Below are 21,451 nucleotides of genomic sequence, written 5' to 3'. Positions count from 1 at the left end.
TGGAGCTGCGTAATCGGCGCGTTATTTTATCTTTGTCATTCAATCGAGGAGTATTCACATCGGTAATCTAAGTTTGAAACACAGTCATATTGCTTCCTTTATTCATGGATGTTTTTATTACTCTTCACCTATTGTAGAACTCAATATTCATATATGCATATGAGTGATCGGATTTTACAATTCGATCAAAATCGAATTTTACACTCTTAAATTCGTTTGCCTTGTCGCGAAACAATGGTCAAAATAAGTCATCCGTATTTGTGGTTCAATTTACTCTCTATCTGATCGGCATAATTCCGGAAATAATTCTAAATTGTTGAAATTTGAATGAAAATTATTATTCGATTTCGTTTGGATGCTAAATTTGTTTTGAATGTGTTTGAATGCTAAATTTTGCGTGTTTATTTCACCCGAAAAACCATTACTATTTTTGCTTCATAGAAATGGAACATGGAGACCAATGTTGTTTACGTCGAATTGCGTGGCAAGGTTGTCATATTTGCTCAACTCGATTGGACTTGAGCTTGAACAGAATGCAAAATTGCGCATTTTTCATTCAACATAATACAACCAACAATATGTGGGGACGAATACGATCGAACTTCATTTTGTGTTTGAACACACGCGCAATGTCATGACAATGCATTGCGCTTTGGCCTGGCTATAACTAAAGCTGTGTCGGCGTTGCTCATGATAGTGTCTCGCAAGTGAATGTATTATTCCTCGCACCGCTTTTGTTGATTGTGTAGTAAGAATTGCAGTCGTTCAATTTCTACCTTCGCGTATATGTCGACCATAAATTGTTGGCACAGCTTACGATATCTTGAATTGGCGTTTCTTGACCATGGCGTCGCATGTTCATAAATATTAAATCAAAATGAGAAATGATGTTCATAATGAATTAAGTATCTGTGACGGGGTCTCGTTGGTCTAATGTTTATGCAAGAGATTTTTCGTTAAAGAAACCCTTCTGACTTGCACTGTAGTCACGCGTATTCTTGAGCTTGCCACTCCAGGATACATTCAAGACGTATTGTTCGTCATAGAAATCTCAACTATTTACTAATAAAAATGACGCAAGTAGTACTACGTTGAGAAGGCAAACCTTGGGAACGTTAGTGCCATTGAAGAAGAACATAGCGAGGGTCGTATGAACGGTGTGTGTCAACGATGAATTCCAGATTATTGTTTTTTCTTCGCATTAAATTTCTCGTGTCATCGTGCTATCATGATTCCAGCAGCGCTTGTGCTTTGGATCTACACACGTGCTCTCCAGCTGATGTTTTATCAGGGTTGATGGTAATAGCGTGATTGTCATTTTGTAATCCGAGTAAATGTGATTTGAAGAATTTCGATAACTGATTGTGCTCATTCAAAAAGGTTTCCAGCTCGTCGGAGATGCTCCCTTCTTCTTCTTCTTGGATGGCGTTAACGTTCCCTGTGGAACTTTTGCCGTCTCAACGTATACATTAACTAGCGTCATTTGTTAATACTTAGTTGAGATTTCTTAAGCCATATAACACGCCTTGAATGTATTCCGAGGAGCAAATTCGTGAATACGCGTGACCACAGTGCAAGTCGAAGGAAATTTCTTTGACGAAAAATCCCCCGGCCAGAACGGGAATCGAACCCGAACACCCGGCATGATAATGTGAGACGCTAACCACTCGGCCACGGGTGCACTAATGATGCTCCCTGCTTCAGATGAATTGATGTTACTTGTGTATTTGTAGATGGATGTCCAATGAAGCGGGCGTTACGCCATCAGTCATTGAAAACTTAAATAAATTCGTTCTGTTGAAAAAACGAACAACGGTTAAATTATTAGAATATTTTTGACACAAAAATAATAAAATCGCAATTAAAAATAGGGAATTGGGGTCAAAATTTAAGGTTATATGTATGGTATGAAGTCAAATTTTTGAAAAAAAAATCCAGATCTTTTTTTCTGCATAGAGCCACCCTATTCGGTATTAAATGTATGGTTATCGGTATCCTACCGGTATCACATATAGTTTACAACCTATTCTCATACCTACCAAGTATTTTGAGTATAATTTCATCAAAATCGGTCGAGCCGTTTCGGAGGAGTTCGGTAACAAACACCGTGACACGAGATTTTTATATATATATAGATTTCTTGTTTCTTGTCTTATTCATATAAAATTCTTACTAATTTAAAGACTGCGGTTGGTTGACCTGTTATAAGGCCGTAACAACTATATTGCCACTACCAGAACATATTTTTGCCGCACTTGGAATATTTTTTCAATATTTTTCTCAACCCAAGACTTCTTTCTGGCAACACTCAATTTTTTTAGGGCTGTTAAAAATGTACGATATTGATTTGGGAGTCTTTTTTTATGTAAAAAAATACGATTTCAGAGCGCCGGCGAAAAATTCTGTTTAAATTTGTTGAACATGCAACAAGTTGATAAGTTTTTCACTGTATGCGTTCTATTTAGAATCTGCTGTGTAAGTTCATGCAGTTTCTTCAATGAAAAAATGGTGTATTTGATGAAAAATTCAAATTTAATATTTTGTCAACATAGCAATTTTTTTTCGCTAGACTAGAGATATTGTGTTTGAGTCGTCTTGCCTAGTTTCCACGGCCTTATGGAGGGTTAGGTCAGGGTTGCAAGGTGTTTTGAACAGAAATCTGGATGTTGGAAAATCAAAAGTCTGGATTTGTCTGGATTTTTTCGACAGTTTTTATTTATTTAACTGCGAATTTCATCGTATCATTTTCACGAGAACGTCGTTTGATATTTGTGGAAGCGGACACGGTTTGCTGACGAGCAATGACAATGAAGTGTCTTTCTTAAGGCAGGTGAAGGAGGAGTTTGGATTGAATTTGTCCACAAAGGACCTTCTCAGGATTAGAACTGCAAAAATTGAAATTCTATAAAATTCAACACATTCAACATTTTTACGTCTGATGTGTAGAACATGGTTTAATAGTTATTTTTTCTTATCATATATCGACGCATTGTACTTAAACTTGATGGTTGCAGACATGTGCACCGAACCACTTTCTTCGGTGTTCAGTTAATTTTTGGGAATAAATTTATTAATTTCGGGAATGCTATTTTATCCACAACGGGTAGTTGTAGATAGAACTTTACCCCAAAACATGACAACATTGGTTCGTTCATCCGGAGAATCTGAAAAATCAACATTGCGCAGCTCTCTGAATTCAATTGGCTGAATCATTTCTCTGGGAACCAGATTAGGAAAATTTTCGGTAAGCGGTAGAACAGCGTGGTTTGAAGTTTTCTTCTGATAACATTGGACGGGTCCAGCCTAGTCTGATTTATCATAACCGATTAGCCTTTAATTCGTTGAGCCAATCAGCAGATATGTTTCCATCGTTTACGTACTTCTTAATGAGTTGTTGAGCCGTTGACCCAACCTACACATTTTCTAAGCTCTCGTGATTTTGTTGGTGAAACGCAACTTCATTCAGATGTTTAGCGTTTGCATGAACTCATTTGTGAAAACAATATCCAAAAAACGTCGTGAAATACTCGAATCGAAGAGCATTAGGCAGAACTTCATAATTAAAAGTGATGGACAATCTCTTTTAAGCAAAGTGCCAAGAAAGTTGCCTGGCGAAGTCATGGCCCCATAAGCTCTATATCTAATTAAATAAATTTTGTATGCAAGTTTTTCATGTTCGATGTTTGATATTGTTTGCTACTGTTCATAATTGAAGAATGGGAAACAAAATAGTATTTGTACAAATTTCAAACCAAACTTTAACTGTCAAAAAGTGTCAATTGTTTGACCTCCGGACACAACAGTGTTTGGCTATCTTGAGGCTAGTGACTATTTCTTCGAAAATCAAACTGAACGGATTGCTTCATAAATGACTAATGGGTTCCTCGTGTTGATCATCTACGAGAACATTCGTGATCATAGCAGTCCCTTTTGTGCTTCTCAGTCGCAGCATTCTTCAAGAAATCCTTCAATTCTCCAAGACACTTTATGTCTTTACAACATACTTTGTAGAAATCGGTGCTTTGAGAAAGCAAGCTCAGTCTGGCCTCCCAAGACCTTTGGTAAAATCAGTGATGCCATTTCGAATAACTGTTTCAATAAAACCAGCACAAACTAGCTTTCCAAACGAACTCAATAAAGTCAAATTTGATTGCAATTTTGTTTTAAATCTGGAAAAAAATTGGGCAAAGTGTGGAAAGTCTGGACTAGACAAAGGATGGTCTGGATATCTGGATGCTTTGCCAAAGTCTGGAAGATTACAGACAATCATCATAATCCAACAAAATACATAGATGTAAAATTATATAAATATTAATTTAATTGTAAATATGTTGATACAAATTATTGGAAAAAATATATAAAAAGCACAAGTTAATGATAAATTTTTATTGAAAAAATCACCTTCTTTTTTTCTATTTCTACTAATGTAATCAATTGAATTAAATTAGTAAATGAGTGTATTCAAGTTCCAACAAATTCCAGAACGGAAATGTCACATGCACTTACCAAATGTTTCATCTTATACGAACTTATGCGCGCTTATCAATTTGTTGAGTTTTTGAAAAGTACAACAATAATTCTTTCTACTAGAAATCAATTTGTATCACGTAACACAACTTATACTGTATCTTAAATGCTTCAAACAAGAACTTGTGTTAATTATAGGGTGTCAATTTTCAGACCTCGCCGACCCCCAAAATCAATTTTCGTTCATGTTGACCCCCGGGAAATCATTATCGACCCCAAGGGGTCGACCACTTTAAATCTCCCTGTTCTAGAGTTTGCGTGTTATTTGGCATAAGAAATCTCAACTAACTCGACCCTCAACGATGAGGTCTGAAAATCGACTCCTATGAATTAACATAAGTTCTTATTTAAAACATTCAATACACTGTATAAGTCGTGTTATGTGAACAAGCTTGATATAAAAATGAGCAATATTTTAGTAGAAAATATTATTGTTGTAATTTGTCTTAATAATTATTATTTACACTTGCTATTTAATGAATGCTATGTCTATTTAACGATGAGAAAATGATGTCAAATAATAAAATTATATCGTTCAGAATAACAAACACTCAACATTTGACGAGAAGTAAAATTTAATCATGATTTAGGGGTTCCTCAAAGTTTTGGTTTTGATCAGGCTAAGTCCCAGAAGGTCGATTTTCCGCCAAATTTTTTTTTTCGAGGTGACACCAGATCTCGACGTTTTACGCATTTTAAAGTCATTTGGCATATAAAAAAAATCGATTTTCCAAATTTCATGTACTCCCCCCCTTGGAAGATTTTCGAGGATCGAAAAAATCAAAACTTTGAGCGCTTTTAGGGCACCCCTAAATCATGTCCGATTGAGCTGGAATTTTGCAAAGGTCGTTCATTTGGGCCAATTAACAAAATGTACACGGTCGGTTCTACAAATACGATGAAGATTTTTTTCCATACATCCATTGCCACCCTAATGTGTACCTTGTGAGATTATGAAAGATGAACAAGATTTTTTTTTGTAAACGTCAGATAAGTATTTACTGAACAAAGTGTTTATTGTGTTGGTTTCATATAAAAATACATGCTATGATTCTCCTCCGTGTTATATCTTTCAAAACAGTCCCCAAAATGCAGTCCTGGTTTTCGCATGAATCACTAAAAAACATTAGTTGTCTTCCACCACAATCACAGGCAAGTTTAACGGAAAATAATTGATTCACGAGAAACGAGGCAGTAATATTAGAAATATATTTAAAAATAGTAAATGGAAAGTTTAAATGCTCGCGTGTACCTGGAAATCAAAAAACGGCTATGTAACGCTTTAGATAATACATTTTTACATGCTGATAAAAAAAATTCAGCCAAATCGGTCGAGTAGATCCTGAGATATCGATGCCACCAGTTGAAAAAACATGGTTTCGAGAAAAACGTGATTAAATACTAAATCGCTTGAGGTGACTTCATATTTTGGGCTGTAGCTTTCCAACGAAATCAAATATCGAAAAATCCTTTCAGGACAACATTTCTGAGGGCATAAGCTTCCCAAAAATGCAAAAAACAAAAATTCGATTTTTCAGACATTCCAGACTGGGATCCCCCCCTTGAATGAGCTGCTCGAGTGCAAGGGTTAAATGATGCAAACATGGCAAACATAAAACAAGGTACTGAATGCAACAAATACCCGAATGTAACGTTAGCCCGAAAAAAAAAGAAAAAAAAATCTGTGTAATCAGATTCTTTTTCTTCTTCTTTTTTGGCTTTAAGGAGCTTTGGATTTCTCAGTTCATTCTTCTTTCTTCATTTATGATCGCTAACGAGAAATAATCTCTTTCAGGAACGACAGATTCACGATACATTTTGATTGAATCCTTGATTTTTATACTGGGGGTAACTTTCCGAAATTTAAAATGCTACACCTACCCAATATTGTGAAGATTTCAAACTCATATTACGTAAAATCGTTATTGTGATATATGCTATTCAATATAAGGGAGGGTGGTCACGAACCGGACGCTTAAACATTAAATACCATAAAGTACCTGAAATTTTTGGTTTTTGGCGACTACAGTGTGGAAAAGTACAGCAGGATTCTTCTGCTATCTTTTCTACCAGTTGGTGTAGTTCATAAGTATAAAAAAGAGAAATCGGAATCTTTTTCCGACATGTTTTAAAATTGTGGTCCTAAAGCGGAAAGCTAATCCAGTTTTTTTTTATTAAATCGTTAATTTTTACAGGCTCAGTTACATAAGTTTAAAGGAGCCAAACTCTTAACTATATTTTAACTAGAATATATTAACATGTTTCTTTAATTCTATGGTTAATAAAATAGGAAACCGATTACTCGGGATCGACTCGAGTTTAGATGGGTGACACATTTTCATTAGGAAAAGGATGGGATGTAAGGAGAATGTAACAATGTTCACACTCATACTCACATTCTCATTCACACTTACACTTCACACTCAATTCTTAAAACTATCCTTACATCTCATATGTATTACAATTCAACTTATTCTAATGGAAGGGAACCGATAGCTCGCAAAGGACGAAAAGGAGGGGAAAAGGATGTAAGAACAATCACACCCGGAGATCGATGCTAATCCAGTTAGCTGTCATTATTCAAAATAAAATATAACTATATAATAAGAACTAGATTTAAAAACAATTGTTTCGAACAAAAACAGTACTGAGTCTGTGCTCGATACAAACCCTTTTGCGTTTTTCAGAATCATAAACGTTCCGTCGCACACTGTAACCAGTGCACAATGGTCCAGGACAGGGTTTCTCAAAGTGGTCAATATCCCCCTGGGGTCGATTTCGGTTTCCCAGGGGTCGACAGAAACGTAAATTGATTTTGGGGGTCGACGAGGTCTGAATATCGACCCCTATAAAATAGCACAAATTCTTATTTGAAATATTTAAGATGCTCCATAAGTTGTGTTACGTTAACCACTCTGTTATAAGAATGGTCAGGGTTACCACATTTGGTCCTGTAAAATTTTCTGAAAATATCTGTATTTTTAGCTAAAAAATCTGTATCAAAAAACTAACGAAAAAAAATGGAAAGAAAGGTTTATTTTCATATATTATTTTTGCTTAAGTCGTATCAATACAACAAAATAAATCATAAAACAAGTTTTCTCATAATAAATTGTATGATGTTTATACATGGTTTTGTTGAACTTTGCTTTTCTTAAATTTTCCTTCAATTCCATCCTTGACGCTCCTCCTTGAGCCTATACATAATTCTTTGCTTTCAAAATAGAGTCCATCTTTGTGGAACCCAACCAATTTCAGAACTTTGTTTTGTTGGCATTGTGAAGCGAGAATATTCACTCAACACACGCTGTTGAATGTGAAAAAAGTGTCCCAAAACATCCTTAGGAGGAATGGAGAAGTAAGGTGACATTTCATATGGTTCAACATTTTTATAAATCAAGGTACATATCTTCATGACTTGACGATAAACAGAAACAAAGTTTATTAAATGGTAAGAAGGATTTACCATTTAATAAACTTTGTTTTTTTCATCGTTGAGTCATGAAGATATGTACCTTGATTTATAAAAATGTTGAACCATATGAAATGTCATCTCACTTCTCCATTCCTCCTAAGGATGTTCTGGGACACTTTTTTTTCAAATGGTAAGAAGGAAGACAGAGGGTGCACCCGTGGCCGAGTGGTTGGCGTCTCACATTATCATGGGTTCGATTCCCGTTCTGGCCGGGGGATTTTTCGTCAAATAAATTTCTTCTGACTTGCACTGAGCATTACGCTAGAGCTTGCCCCTTGGAATACATTCAGGGCGTGTTATTTGGCTTAAGAAATCTCAACTAAGCATTAATAAATGACGCTACTTAATGCATATATTGAGACGGCAAAAGTTCCACAGGGAACGTTAACGCCATTCAGGAAGGGAAGAAGGAAGACAGAGAAATTGAAATGTAATTAATTTAACATTCAAATTTGAATACGAAAAAATATCTTTAAATTCTGTATCTTTGCTGAAAATCTGTAATTCTGTATATACAGATTCTGTATCTGAAATTTGGCGTAAAATCTGTAAAATACAGAATATTCTGTATAGGTGACAACCCTGAAAATGACTAATATCTTAGTAGAAAATATTATTGCTGTACATTTGAAAAACTCAACAGGACGATGAGTGTGCACAAGATGAAAATAATAAAAGTACAAAAAATAGAAGATGAAAAATACGACAAGTAAAAAAATTATAGGAGGTTGTGTCCAAGATACGACCGCATTGTTGACGTAGAACTACGCTGTTATTTTTTATAAGTCGCTTGTTTATACCTTCGGATATTATTCTACAATGCTGTGAAGTTTTAGAAACAACTGCTTAGTAGAATAATCTCTGAAATGGTTTGAAATGGTTGACGATAATTGATTGATGATTCATTTTTGCCCTCGCAAAACAATACACTAGCTGATCGCATGTCGCAATTTATTTCATGTCAATGCATTGAAAACGGGGGCCTTTTTCGCAATTGTCATAAACTCGGCTACAGTCGATTATATACATGTTCCATTATTCAGCAACATTATTCCACATCTCATAACTACATCAATATATCTTTGGCACCGCATGGAAACAACAACAATGACAACACTTGCAAGTATCAAATATCATGTTATAGAATTAATGAAAAATGTTTATATATACTTGTAACAATACAGATAGGAGTTTTGCTCCTTTAAATTTATGTAACTGAGTCTGTAAAAATAAACGATTTATTAAAAAAAAATATCATGTTACATGTTATTTAGTATCGCCTCAAAGCAATCGCACCTCTAGGCATCGTTCGTATAACGTAAACCAAGCGCCAAACAAGCGTTCGCCATAGCATGCATACAGAGCCATACATTGGTGGCTTGAAACTACTAGGAATATAAACACTTCGCATCATTTTGCGCTATTCTCAAAAGATACGCTCCTTTTAATATTACTGGCCTCGAAAAAAAGCATTACTTTCTCATGCTCGAGAGAAGCGCAGCTGTCACCCTTAGTGGAGGTAGTTTTGCTACTGACAAGCGAAACCTAATCACATACAAAATTCCAGAACTACATTTGATTTCTTGGTGACTAAACAAGCGAAATAAACTCTTTTTGTTAATAACAACCTCGAAAACAGTAGCAATACTTCATTATGATCAATATTAGTGCAAATGCAATCCTAGTTGAAGGCAGTTTTGCGATTGGCACGCGAACCTAAATAATTTATAACATTCCAGTAAGATATTCAAGATACTTGGTATTCCCCAAATTATTTTTTGGCGCACAATATTAACGCCTGCTTCGCCATAACGTCAGTTTAATGAATTGATGCATTCTCAAAGGCACCAACGAACCCTTATGATGACGGAAAACAGACAATGTTAACTGCTTGGATAAAAACTGAATTATGCCACACAGCTTGTACTCTGCTGTAGCACCCATCGATGCGAATTCGCTGATGAGTTTTTCAAGAGCGACCGCCTTCACCACCTGCGGGGGGAGCTTGATTTTGGTTGCTGTCTGGGTAACAGCGTTTACATTTTCGACCGACGCGCCGAAATCGCCTACTTCGCTGTTGTTCTATGCGGTGTCACACTCACCAGGCTCGAGCCTGCCTTCCTCTTCTTCTTGCTTATCACACACTACGTGAAGCGTCCAATTTATGACGCGGAAAGAAAAACACACGATACGAATAACGCGAAAAACGAACAGAAAAGCCAAACGACGATATCCAAGTCGGATTACCACTGGTGGGGTCCAATCTTAGATCGAAGCAAAAGCAAAGTGAACTGGATTGCTCAACAGTCCGATGCCGAATGAAAGTTTGCCTCAGCGAGATCCACTGTTTATACTCTTGGCAAGTATTCCCCTTCATTCTTCTACTTTTCCTTTGTTCACGGAGACTTTAAATCCTACGATTTCCCCACCGTTGATCGTCGATAGGTTTCTCGTTCTTGGCATTTCTGTTCGGGAAAGCACACAAATGGACAGAACAAATGTATAGGAAAATGGAAACGCTTAAAGTTTTCATGAATTTTAACCATTTAAAAACCAGGGGATTCTAATGTATAGCATATTAAACAAATCTTACGGAATTTCCGATTCGTTTAGTATGTAAATCGCCAAAATCCGTTCGCGGCAAAAATAGTTTTTACCGTTAACTTTATTTCATAAAAACGTGACCTGTTTTCTGATTTAGCACCCTTAATGAAAGACGTAGTTCTACGTCAAAAACGTGAACAGGTTCGAGCATTTCTCTGTATTTTAAACATAAACGTGATTTAACACGAAGGAAGTTATCATCAAATTCATGTCCGAACATGCTCCTAATATTTTACTGTATAACAAACTTGTCCTTAGGATGCAATTTCATATGCGTTTTGAAATACGTGGGAGCTTGAAGGATAATGTTCTCAACTTCTTATTTAATTCAAGAGATTACAAGATATTACATAGCTAAATGAAGGGAACTAGAATAAAGTCATTGACATTGGTCATCTATGTGCATGACGTAACAATTTTTTATTATTATTTCAGGAAACTTGAAATGTTTCGCGAAGGGGGAAAATGTTATTCAATTTATTATAGATCAACAGATTTTCTCTCCAGCATTACCCAGCAATGAAGCTCTGTTGTTAGGGTATGTTCGATATATTATATTAAAGATGAAAATATGTGCCAAAAAATGAATTTTGCTTCATATATGAAGACTGATACCAGAGAAGAATCGATCGGTTTTTTACCGAAACAGCTATTCCATAGAAGAACATTGAGACTGATGTTGCACCATCTATGGTTGGTCGTCATCGTGGTTTTACAGCTCACTCAAAGTTACAACTGCGTGAGGTACTGGCCATTCACTGCGTGATTCACAGACAGCACTTAGTAGCAAAAAATCTCTGAGCCCCAGATCGCATCAGTCTTTACTATATGTTATGAATACTATCAAAAACCTTCGAAGCAATTTTTTGAAAACTCGATTATTTGCTCAGCTATATGAGAAAAACGACGAAATCTTTACTCGGTTACTTCTACACGCTGGAGTTCGCTGACCACCAAGAGTCTCTTGCGTAGCAAAAATTTTCAGCTTTTTTTGAATTTGTGTTTCAGCTGCAGGGTAACGATTTCAACTTGATTGAAACAATATCAATAATATCGGCCCTTCTGACAAAACTTTCAAAACAAAATTTCCGTATTTGTCAAAATTATCACAAAGGCTTGAAGACCGTGTTGTATTATCATATGTCACTCACTTGGATGCAGGAGTAAAACCAAGGATGTCATATGTACTAGTTATAACGAAACATTGAAAAACAGTATCCTGCGATGTGAGACATTGCTGAAAAATATCTTCTCGTTTTCCCATCATCATACTTTGGGTAACCATGAACAAAACGGTTTTTTTACTCTAACTTTCATATTTAATATTCTACATCAAAATTGTCTCCGTACGACTTTTAGAGCTTATCATTACCAACACTTTGCGATGCAGAATTTGTCAATATCTTAATCCTGCTCAAAGTTATTGATGGGGTTTCACCCAAAAACTCATGATTTCAATTTTAATTTTCTCAAATAAAAAAAATAACATATCTTAGAAAATCACATATTATATAGAATGAAATTTGTTTTTTCAAATTCCGTCAACAAACATTTTATATGTTTGCCCCAGAACGAATGGTAAGCAATTGAAGAGAGCGTATTTTTTGGGAAGACATATCATTAACTTTGAGTGAAGTTGAGATATAGACAAGTTCTGCATTACAAAATGTTTGTATTAGTATGTTCTAAAAATCATTCGAAGACAGTTTGTATGTACAATTTGAAATATAAAAGTTAGAGTATAAAAACCGTTTTTTTCATGGTGACCCTATCGCAACTTAGAAAAAGGCGCTATATCGGTTATTTCAAGAGATAGAAAAAAACTTTGTTCTACAAAGATATCTCAAATAACTGGGATTACAACATTGTCGGACTATGTTTACCTCTACCTATAAAGATAAGAAAGTTATATTTTTTATTTCATCCACAATTTTGGCACCATTTTTTTGATAACATGAAAATGAGCGCCCTATCATATGTAACAACCTTGTCGAGACAGTTTTTGTCTAGAGAAGAGCCGTCGAGCTCTAAATGCTAATTTTCACTTAAATGCATCTCCTGGACCATTGTGCAGTGTTCAAATGTCAAATTGTAATAAAGTTTAGTCTAGCATCGTTTGAAGATCGGAACTTGTGATAGTGATACGAATTTATAAGGGTGGTCATGCTACGGTTAACAGGTTCTAGCACCTAGAAGGCTTGGTTACTTAGTAGTAAGATCGTGAGTGCAGAAATCTCAACATTAGATGTGTTCCATTACGTGGTAACGAATATCCGAATATCTATTCTAGATAAAAAATCCATCTAAATAGCAAGCACCTCTATATCCTGCTGTTCATCAAGTCTTAAGAAACAACTAATTGTTCAACAATTCAATTTTTGTTGAAGTTTGGAGGTCTGCCAAAATCCTTACTAGTATGGTTCATGATGAACGGAATGTATGTCAAAATGCTCCAACACCCATAACATTCCGGAATTGCGAACAAATAGTGTCGGAAGAACATTATTTATCCCGGATACAGTTCGTTTCGATCGAGAAATTCTCAAGGTTCTCATATCCACATTTGTCATATTGTATGAACTGTTAAATAGCATCAACTTATGCAATAAATCTTCCAGCTAACAGCGCCTTACCATAAATCATTACTGTTACGAGAGCGTTGCAACGAAAACCTATCCGTCATCAACATGCTCATGGGCTGGTGTGTGGGAAAATGTGCACTTATGATGATGGTGATGATGCAGTAGTCGTTATGAGCGGCACCAAATATTGCACAATTTATATCGCCGCCAGTGCGAAAAAAAGCGGTATGCTCCTCCAGTTAGTCTTTGAATTCTTATCTATTGCATAAACAAAGCAGAAGCACAGTCATTCGAAGTGAGCTAATCGGAACGACTCGTCTGTCTAATTCTGGTCGACTTGTGCGCATGCACTTTATGTCGTATAGGCTCATTTTTTCTCATTCCGTATGAATGAAAAATTGAATGCGCAAACTTTCGCACGCCCTCCTTACCCCCTTGCTTTACGATATTTTTAAACGTTTATGGTAATGAATTGGGTCTCGGTTCAGTTGCGATTGATTGCAGGGATGACTTCCATTTTTCCATCGTTAGGCTCAAGTATCTCTCAGCAGATTCACACACACACACACTTAGGCTATATCCCTGGAATCGTGATGTCTTGCCATGCCAATTACCCTGCTAAGACGAATAGTTCCCACAATTCAGCACAAAACTATCACGAGCTAACATTCCACTGGTCGGCCGCAAAAATGAGGAACTTTCCGTTGAGAACGTTTCCGTTTAGAATGTTCCGATGCTGGAGCAGGAAAAAATCTCGATCACCGTTAATGGAACTGTGCGCATCGCAATTCTCGCTACCGGCGCATGGGAATAATTTTTTCATACTTTCGTTTTCACTATTGTCTGTGGGATGGGAAAATTTTGATTCACTATGGGAGTGCGAGAGAAAAAAATCAGCACCTTTGTGATCAATTATTTGATTATCGACGGCGCGAACTGCGGCATTTCCACGAATTACTTGACACTGCGAGCGGGCGGTTCGATATCTCGGTAGTGATCTTTCGGAAAGAATTGACCTGTTGTTCGCATTTTTCATGACCACGCAATCGCACCGGAATGCTTCACGCCGAGTCTACGCCCGTTAGAGCCACTAAAGCGATACTCACCTCTTGAGGAAATCGGAGTACTCGGCCTGCCGGATGAGTCCGGTGCGCATCATGATGGTTTGGAAGCATTGTCGCTCGACAGCCCAAAGCTTGCAATCGGTCGCTGCGGTAATGGTCGCCGTCCGTTGGCAGTGGTAGAGGATTGCCAGCTCACCGAGAACCTTGGCTCCGGACAGTGTCGACAGGTATTTGCCTTCGCGGGAAACTTCGACGCGACCCTCTGTGGGAAAACGGATAAAGGAATGCATTAATGGTTTTCACAATATAAGGAAATGGTGATGTAAAATATGAATAAGGAAAGGAATTCAATTTATTTAAGAAAATTCACGTTTCTATCAGTTTGTACAAAAGGCTCTAAACCTTTTTTCCTTCGTTTCATTGAATTTTAATCAAATTGAACCGTAAGCCAGTAAATATGATTGCACCACAACAAGAACAATTGAGTCCTAATTGAAACATTTATCTCATTTATAATTTTGCGTTCACAAAAATTATTATGGCATCATGGCAGTTGTGCTCGACTAATAGTTACGTGTCTGCTCGTATATCGTGTTATTTTGTTTGAGGCACTGATTAAATCCTTCAATTGTAATTAGCTATCTTCTTATATAGCCATTCCAGGCCAAACCGATATAGTAGTTCTCAGATTTTCGTGAAAAGTGATAGTTTTGTTCTTCATTGCAAAATATTAGATTAAAATTCATTTGAAAAATATATTATTATATAATATTATTTATTAAAAATTTTTAGATTTAAATTAGAAATTAGAAAATTAAAATATTTGAATTTTTTTTCGTTAGGGTGACCATTTCCATTTTAGGGTGGTCAAAATTTTTCCCAAACGTAATATTTTTTCGAAGAAAACTAATTCATAAGCTTCAGTTTGATATGTCGATCATCTGAATCGGTCTAGTAGTTCAGAAGTTATGAATTTTTGTAATGGAAAAAAGGTGACAAAATTGTTTTTCGAATCATTGGTTAACTTTGGAAAATCATATCTTAAAAACGAAAAATAGTATCTCTGATATCGAGATATAATATGTAAAAAAAAACCTCAGCTTTCGTAAAAAAAAATATATAGCGCTCTCCAAAGCCATGAAAACAACAAAAAACGATTAAAATCAATAATTACGAAAACAAAATCCATTTTTTGTTGGTTAGATATTTTAAAAATCTAGCTCATTGGCTTCAATTTGATAGATCGATCATCTAAAACGGTTCAGTGGTTCAAAAGTTATGATTTTTTTAAAACAGTAATTTTTGGGGAAAAAGGGGAAATAATTGATTTTTCGAACCACTCTAAAATGGAAATGGTCACCCTAATGAAACAATAAAAAAAATACGGGTCTAATGTTTTATGGTAAAGAACAGAATTTCCACTTTTCACGAAAATCTGAGAACCACTATATCGATTTGGCATGGAATGGCTGAATAGCTATCTTAGGGTACGGTTTCATTCTTATAGAGTAAGGTTTTTTTTTTGAATTTATTCCGTTATGTCACAATGTTGTTTGTTCCCAATACCTAAATAATTATATAAGCCAGGGGTTTTCAGATACTTTTATCGATGGAGCACTTACAACACTGTATGTTCATATCATGGTATACGAACACTTTAAATATCTTTTTTAATTGGGCTTTACAGTGGGAGCATTTTCGAAAGCTTCGCGGAGCACCATTTGAAAATCCGTGATCTAAACCGTCGCCACGTTTAGACCAGGCCTCGTGTTTTGTTTTTTTGTCTGTATTATAGTGATTTTCAACTCATTTGGCTGGTTCGTCACTTTTTACTTCCATTTTTGGAAGAATGTCGGGAGTGATAATTGAACTCGTGACCTTTAGCGTGAGAGGCATGGATGTTACCACTACGCCAGATCGCCTCCGCACGTGTTTTGTTTGGTAGAGCAAGAACACGATTAGTCACAAGAGTAATTCTGTGTTCTTTTCAAATAAATAATATTTATACGATATTATTGCCTTCCCATCGAAGGCACATGGATTTACTGAGCAGCTGAGGTGCATTTGCTGAGGTGAATTCACGGGGAATTACTTAGTGCATTTCTTTTCCGACTTAAAAAGGAAAAGAAATGCACTAAGTAATTCCCCGTGAATTCACCTCAGCAAATGCACCTCAGCTGCTCAGTAAATCCATGTGCCTTCGATGGGAAGGAATGTTAATGCGAAAGAAATGTTCAATGAATTTGAGTGTAAAATTTTTAGTTCTATTAGCCTTCATAAAAGAAAATATTTCAAATTTCGTTCAAATATACGTTATGGTTTGAAGAACCGATATACAACGATGAATTTTCACAATTCTTGGTGCTTCAAATTAGCTTTGTCTCTTACGTCGAAAGCATTTGCTTCGACTCGATCTAATTAATTTTCATAAGCGTATAATGGTGCCTGTTTGCCGTTACTTAATTAAAGTATTTTATTTTATCAATTTTTCGGATTTATGAATTATTATTGTCTGCTTTTTCTTTATCGCCTGACTAACGATCGAACCGAAACGAAAGTGGTTTGGCAGGTGTTATTTTGTTGATAGAAACAATAGAGTTTAACGTCCGTTTTTTTTGGTATAGGAGGAATACTCTTACGCCGAAGAATAGCAACTGTGTAATGTGCTATTTATAGATATGATAAACATGTAACATGTACACGATTGAAATTTGGCTCTGTTACAGCTAAAAAATGCTAATGAGCCTAAATAAACAAATGGGAGAAAAAAACGTCCATTTTTGGGAGAAAATTAACAAAAATGCTTCTAAAAACTATTTTTTACGTCTTTTACTTCTAAAATCATACTTAATTCCTCCGATTTAAATGTTTTTTGTATTCATTACTCTGTGATTTTTTATCATCTTTTGAATGGAAATAACATGATTGTTCTATATAACAAAATTTTCGAATTAGAGCCAGTTTAAGACAAACGCTAAAATAAAAATAAAAGTTCAATAACTCTGTTTTAGCAAAGATTTGACCATAGGCGCAAAAGATTTTTTTTGTCAAATATGATCCTCTATCGCCTTCCAAAAGATTCCGGGTCAGCTACCAGGACATCCTGTATGTCCGAAGTAGAAGAGTTTGTGAGATGTTTCCATCCTGTTTGTATCGTTAGTGTGTAAAAAAAGAAATTATATGCCAGCCTATTTTTTTTCATTAGTCATTTATACATTTGATGCAAAATTGCAAAAAATAATACCTTCAACCTTCATACATTGATTATTTAATCTAAACAGGGGATAGACAAAAAATGAACACCGAACCTTTCAAAAAACGCACTTTAACATGTTGAGCCCCACGTCGGTCCCTAGGGATTGACGTTGAGCTCTTCGTTAGAAAAACGTTGTTCACTGGGACTGATAGTTACAAAGTAAGGAAATGTAAAAAAAAAGTTGTTTTCGGATATTTTACGATATGTGACTACTCTCTAGTCGAATTTCTGACTATTTTCTTTCTATACAATAAATATCTTTGGGGCAGGCAGTGTCGGTCCCTATTTATTTATTATTTTATTTATTATATTGTGCAAATGCTCTTGATGCGGGCTGAACGGAAAGCGTAGCAAGAATAATTCGGGGCTCAACGTGTTAAAATAAAAAATGGGTGAATTATATCTATGATATTACCGCAAGGTTGGCGTGGGGCTACCTTGGCTCAGCAATGATTCGTTTGTATTTATTAAATTTTTGATTGAATCAAATAATTTCAGAATTCAGTTGTATTCAATATATTTGCTTTGTGAGTAAAAAGATTGAACAAATGCCATGTAAGGTCAATTAATGCATTGTGGTAGATTATGTTATTCGTTACAAGTAAATTTAATGACAGTCGTTTTACATTTGGTATGATGCCTAGGACAAAATACGTGAACGGAAGAATTATCAAACGATTATTTTGTTTTACTTTTCCTTCTGAAGTTCGCATCTCTCTAGTGTATGTACTACTCCTACCGCGAATTTGCTTGATTTGATGAACTTCAGGCACTCAGTTTCGATTTTGACATGTACGTCAAACGCATATTGTTGAATCAATAGGCGTTATCGCAGCAAATGGTTATCGGCATTTTGCCTAATCATCAAATGGTATTGTTCAATTCAATCTTGAATAACCGAGCCAAAGCTTTGTGTTCGTACCCGTTTTTGTAATCTGTGTTAGAAAAACACTTTTCGGCTTTAAACTTGAAAGTTCATTCGCCTAGTGTCTGCACGATTTTCCAAGGTTCCCAAGTTTAGGAGACCGTGACATACTCTAGTCTGCAGAAAGGCAAGCAAGTACAAAAGTGTTCGCAGTTTGCATTTATTTGCAAACCCGATTTCTCCAGACACCTTTTTTTTATCCAAAATATATATTTTTATTAAGGCTCATATGGCGTCAACCTGACGGGGCCGGGAGTTCAATATTTCGACAATGTTTGCCTTATAACTATGTTAGTAATATGTAACCGATTACTCGCGGTTGGCTCGAGGTTAGTATTACAAGTGCTTTCGTAATTGTGATGTTGCTGTCTTCAATGCTCTGTACCTGTGCCCGACACGGGATACTTCCTATTGGGATGCAGCTGACCATTAATCAGCAACGCCCCCCTAGTCTGTACCCCATATCTAGCGTGGTGCGTCTTCTCGACCCGAGGAATCCTTCAAGAATGGTCACTGGCCGGCGCAAACATCAGCTCGTGTAGAGTTGTCATGAGCGGTACAACCTTTGGCTCTTGTTGAATGATCAGTGGACTGCACAACCTAAGTAAAAGTTTATAGATCGGATAAGAGGGATACGAAACAGGGACACAACGAAGGGAACATCATTAAACGTTGACATCGGCGTTTCTGAGGAACAGGTATAGATGAAGCAGTAGATCAGGATCACGGCTACCTAAGATATCCCGGACGTCCAGACACCTTGGTTCTGAAGTCTGTATTGGGGGAACACATTTCAGTTGGAACAAAAATACTCCCGACTTGCATGTATTTGCAATGCCGATTTCCCCCAGGCATCTTTGTTTAAAAAAATCTCTGTTAGGGAACACATTTCGGTGGGAACAAAAGTTCCCCCTACTTTCATGTATTTGCAATGCCGATTTCTACAACGCTGCTTGGTTTTGAAGTCTGTGTTAGGGAACACATTTCGGTGAGAACAAAAGACCCCTCACTTTCATGTGTTTGCAATGCTGATTTCCCGAAGCTTGCTTGGTTTTGATGGCTGTGTTGGGGAAACCGCAAATCGGGCCAATCAAAACGAGACAGTTAGGGCGTTTAGATAACGCTTAACATTTTACAGTTATTCAATTGTTTATCTAATGAAAAATAACATTTTATTAATTGCGATAGATGCGTAGAAGTATTATCTATCACTTGATGCAAACATCTTTTGGATCCAGTAAGTAATGTTCGAGTTATAAGCATTCGAAATCTTTCAGTTTTTCCTGCTTGTTCTGTGTTCAGGTTTTCATTTTACCCCCCGTCTATTCCGGTTACACGTTGTCCCACGTCAAAAAACGACTTTTTGCAAGATAAATTATTCACAAATTACATATTTAACAATGAGGCCTAAACCAGATGTCCTCTTCTTCTTTATTTCTTCTCTTCATTTTCATCTTGTTTAGCTCTTATTTCCAATAGAAAACTAGTAACAAGACTTTGATAGTTGTAGCAAATCGATTTTTGGCAGAATAAACTACACCCGACAAAACAATTAGAAATTTTACTAGCCGAAATTTTTAGGTGATTTCAGAAATGATGTAACTTTTTGAAAAACCATGGAGATGGGATTGTCATCATTTTAAAGCTTGAACTTTCAAGTTTTGGAATATTCTACACATTTTTATCTTAGTGTGTGTTGATGTAGTGGACAATAATATCGGGAAGAAATAAAAAAATTATTTCTTTCTGGATAAAATGTTTCGAGCTGATGCACTTTCTCAATATTTTGAACTGATTTACAAGTTGAATTATGATCTACTCAACCGATTCTTCGAAATTTTCAAATACATTTTTCCTATAGAGTAACCGATTCCAGCTGTTATATCTTTAAAAAAGCAGTGTTTTTCTTATTTTTTCATCGATTACAATATTCTTACAAAAAAACAAAATCAACCATATTGAATATTTGATGTATCCACCTTTGGCCCTCACTACCCAGGTAATCAATAAGCACTAAGCAAGAGTCCAAAATCAACACTATATCCTCATATCTAACATTCAATAAATGTTTAGCAGGGTGTATATAATACAGAAAAAGGTGTAATATAGGGCTCTGTAAATACTATAGTTATTGCTTTGAATGAGCGTGTTTGGCGTTTATACAGGGTGTTAGGCTACCCGGTGGAAATATTATAAGTTGTAAGAGAGGGTCATATTTAACGAAAAAAAAAGTGAAAAGTAAAAGAGTGGTCTCAAATAACTCCAATAACTTTGTCATAGTTGAGGGTTGATCATATGCACAGAAAGATTTCTTTTATCGAATATTATCTTCTATCACACCTTAACACGTTGAGCTCCGACCGTCTGGCCCGTGTCGGTCCTAGCGGACCGATAGTGGGCTTTACTAAATATCATTTTGTAACTTCGTTGTAGCCGATCCCAATGCCGACATTATCCGAACGAAAAGTCTGCTGTCGGTCCAGTGAGATCGGCGCCAAAAAGACGGAAGTTTTCTAAAACACTATAAAAAACATGTTTTTTGGCAATTTTTTTAAAAACGAGGCAAAAAAATTCAAAAATTTTTTTTACGTCAAAGCAACAAAATAACCTTGAACAGAATTTATTGGAGTTCTCAACACAATCTTTCGGTTTACGCGGTGAGATCATTACTTATTGAATTACTAGCTGACTCGGCTAATTTCGTCCCGCCCATTTTACGTTTTCTTACTAAGCAAGCGTTCATGTGTTTAATCCCCGAACTATTCGTTAAGTGATCTTCAAATTGGTCTTTTTCAAGGCTGAGGCGAATAAACTTTGTAGTTTACCGCTTTTTTAATAGAAAGTAAACAATTAATAAAATTCGTCGTGACCCCCAGCAAGTACAATTGAAGTGAAGCAAGTAAGTCAATCTATTACCTTTTTTATATCGTTTGCATGCTTAAAACACGTCGAAACACGTGTTCCACCTGAAAATTAATTTCCACTTTCGAACAAAGATCAGTTTCGTTAGCGCAAACA

General features: G+C 36.0%; 1 protein-coding gene across 9 annotated transcripts in view; it reads right to left on the bottom strand.

The window, feature by feature from the left end:
- LOC129779928 (cGMP-dependent protein kinase, isozyme 2 forms cD4/T1/T3A/T3B) overlaps positions 1-21,451 on the bottom strand; it is a 502,476-nt gene that overhangs the window by 10,803 nt on the left and 470,222 nt on the right. For all 9 annotated transcript variants that reach the window (XM_055787708.1, XM_055787707.1, XM_055787710.1 and 6 more), the window contains one exon: positions 14,295-14,514. In XM_055787708.1, the coding sequence (XP_055643683.1) occupies positions 14,295-14,514 (220 nt within the window). The remainder of the gene's footprint in view (positions 1-14,294; positions 14,515-21,451) is intronic.

Source organism: Toxorhynchites rutilus, chromosome 3 (assembly GCF_029784135.1).
Source record: "Toxorhynchites rutilus septentrionalis strain SRP chromosome 3, ASM2978413v1, whole genome shotgun sequence".
Taxonomy (NCBI): Eukaryota; Metazoa; Arthropoda; class Insecta; order Diptera; family Culicidae; genus Toxorhynchites; species Toxorhynchites rutilus.
Note: the sequence above shows the minus strand (reverse complement) of the source record. Positions and strands in the feature narration are given on the sequence as shown.